The sequence below is a fragment of the Pteropus vampyrus genome, unplaced genomic scaffold (assembly GCF_000151845.1).
Source record: "Pteropus vampyrus isolate Shadow unplaced genomic scaffold, Pvam_2.0 Scaffold6, whole genome shotgun sequence".
In the NCBI taxonomy this organism is placed as follows: Eukaryota; Metazoa; Chordata; class Mammalia; order Chiroptera; family Pteropodidae; genus Pteropus; species Pteropus vampyrus.
Window position 1 is genome coordinate 9,298,570 of NW_011888787.1, and position 1,472 is coordinate 9,300,041.

Below are 1,472 nucleotides of genomic sequence, written 5' to 3' on the forward strand. Positions count from 1 at the left end.
CCGGTGTCTGCCCTCAGCTGGGCCGCCCCGCGCCGCCGGGACCATGCTGCGCTGGCTGCGGGGCTTCGTGCTGCCCGCGGCGGCCTGCGAGAGCGCGGAGCAGCCGACGCGCTACGAGACCCTCTTCCAGCAGCTGGACCGCAACCGCGACGGCGTGGTGGACATCCACGAGCTGCAGGAGGGGCTCAGGAACCTGGGCATCCCCCTGGGCCAGGACGCCGAGGAGGTGGGTCGCTGCTGGGCGCGGCCAGCACGCTGGGCGGCGGCCCGCGCGCCGCCAGGAGGAAGGAGGAACTGGGGCTCCCAGCCCGCGAATGCGCTCAGATGCTGCGGGGTGGGGCGCGCGGCCAGGTGTCCCCGTACCAAAGGCGCGTCAGGATCCGAAAGGCTACGGGTGTTTTTCCAGATGAAATTAGGGCAGTGAGCACTCTGGCCCATTGCACCACGATGCTTTTGGTCTGAACGCATCCCAGGTCCTTGACCCGCCTTTTTGCGCCTTTGCAAACATTTAATCAAACTTGAACGTTTTAGCTCTCGGATTTCAGTGGGCCCCAACCTCTGGCTCACACTTTGTATCCCTTCGAAGCTGCTTGGTTACACCAGCTAGTTTTGTCTGTTTCAGATCTGTTTGAAAATCAATCTTACTTTTCTCTCAACTTCCTGTTGGGAGGAGACATGCCATCGATTAAGACAATCTCTATGCCCAAAGTACATAAATTGAACTCAAGGGTTGGCCTGTCGCTGAGCAATTTCAGCTTCTCTGAATCATTTCTTTGTGATCCTGAAGTTCAGCCTTTTTTAGCGGGGCCGAGGAACTTGGAACCTTTCCAACCCCACTGAAACGTAAGAGGACACTTCAGCATTCCCTATGCCAACAGGGAGAGTGATTCAGCCACAAGTGCCAACAACTGTTTTACAGTAAAGTATTTTAAGCTACCCATCCAATGTCTTTAGTAGTGACCGGCCTCTTCAGTTTACTATTTCTTCTTGAGTCAGATTTAGTAAGTTACAGTTTTTAGGAAACTGCCCATTTTGTCCGAGGTGCATAATATTCACTGATGATTTAAAAAAGTTCTGATTGTATCTGTAGTTATGTTCTCTCATTCCTGATAGCTGTCTTCACCCCTCCCCCCAACCCTTGTTAAATCTTGCCAAAGTTTTTTTTTCCTATTTATACTTTGAAAGAAGCCATTTTTGGTCTTTTTTGTTGATTGTCTGTCTTTTTTCTTAATTTCTGTTTATTTCCTTCTACTTTCTTTGGGTTTATTCATTTGCTTTTTCTAATTTCTTCAGTGGAATGCTTGATTCATTAATTTTGAGCTACAATATGCCTTTAATCACTTCTTTAGTTGCATCCCACAAGTTTGTACTTTTAGTTCCAAGTATTTTCTAGTTTCCCATACGATTTCATCTTTGACCCATGAATTATTTAAATGTGTGCTTTAAATTTCCAAATATTTGCTTTTTTTTTT

At 48.3% G+C, this 1,472-nt stretch overlaps 1 protein-coding gene across 1 annotated transcript in view; it reads left to right on the forward strand.

Annotated features, from left to right (window-relative positions):
• Nucleotides 1-6: 6 nt before the first annotated feature.
• LOC105297448 (calcium-binding mitochondrial carrier protein SCaMC-1) overlaps nt 7-1,472 on the forward strand; it is a 34,517-nt gene continuing 33,051 nt past the window's right edge. The window contains exon 1 of the mRNA XM_011368133.2: nt 7-226. Coding sequence (XP_011366435.1) covers nt 44-226 — 183 coding nt within the window. The 5' untranslated portion in view covers nt 7-43. The remainder of the gene's footprint in view (nt 227-1,472) is intronic.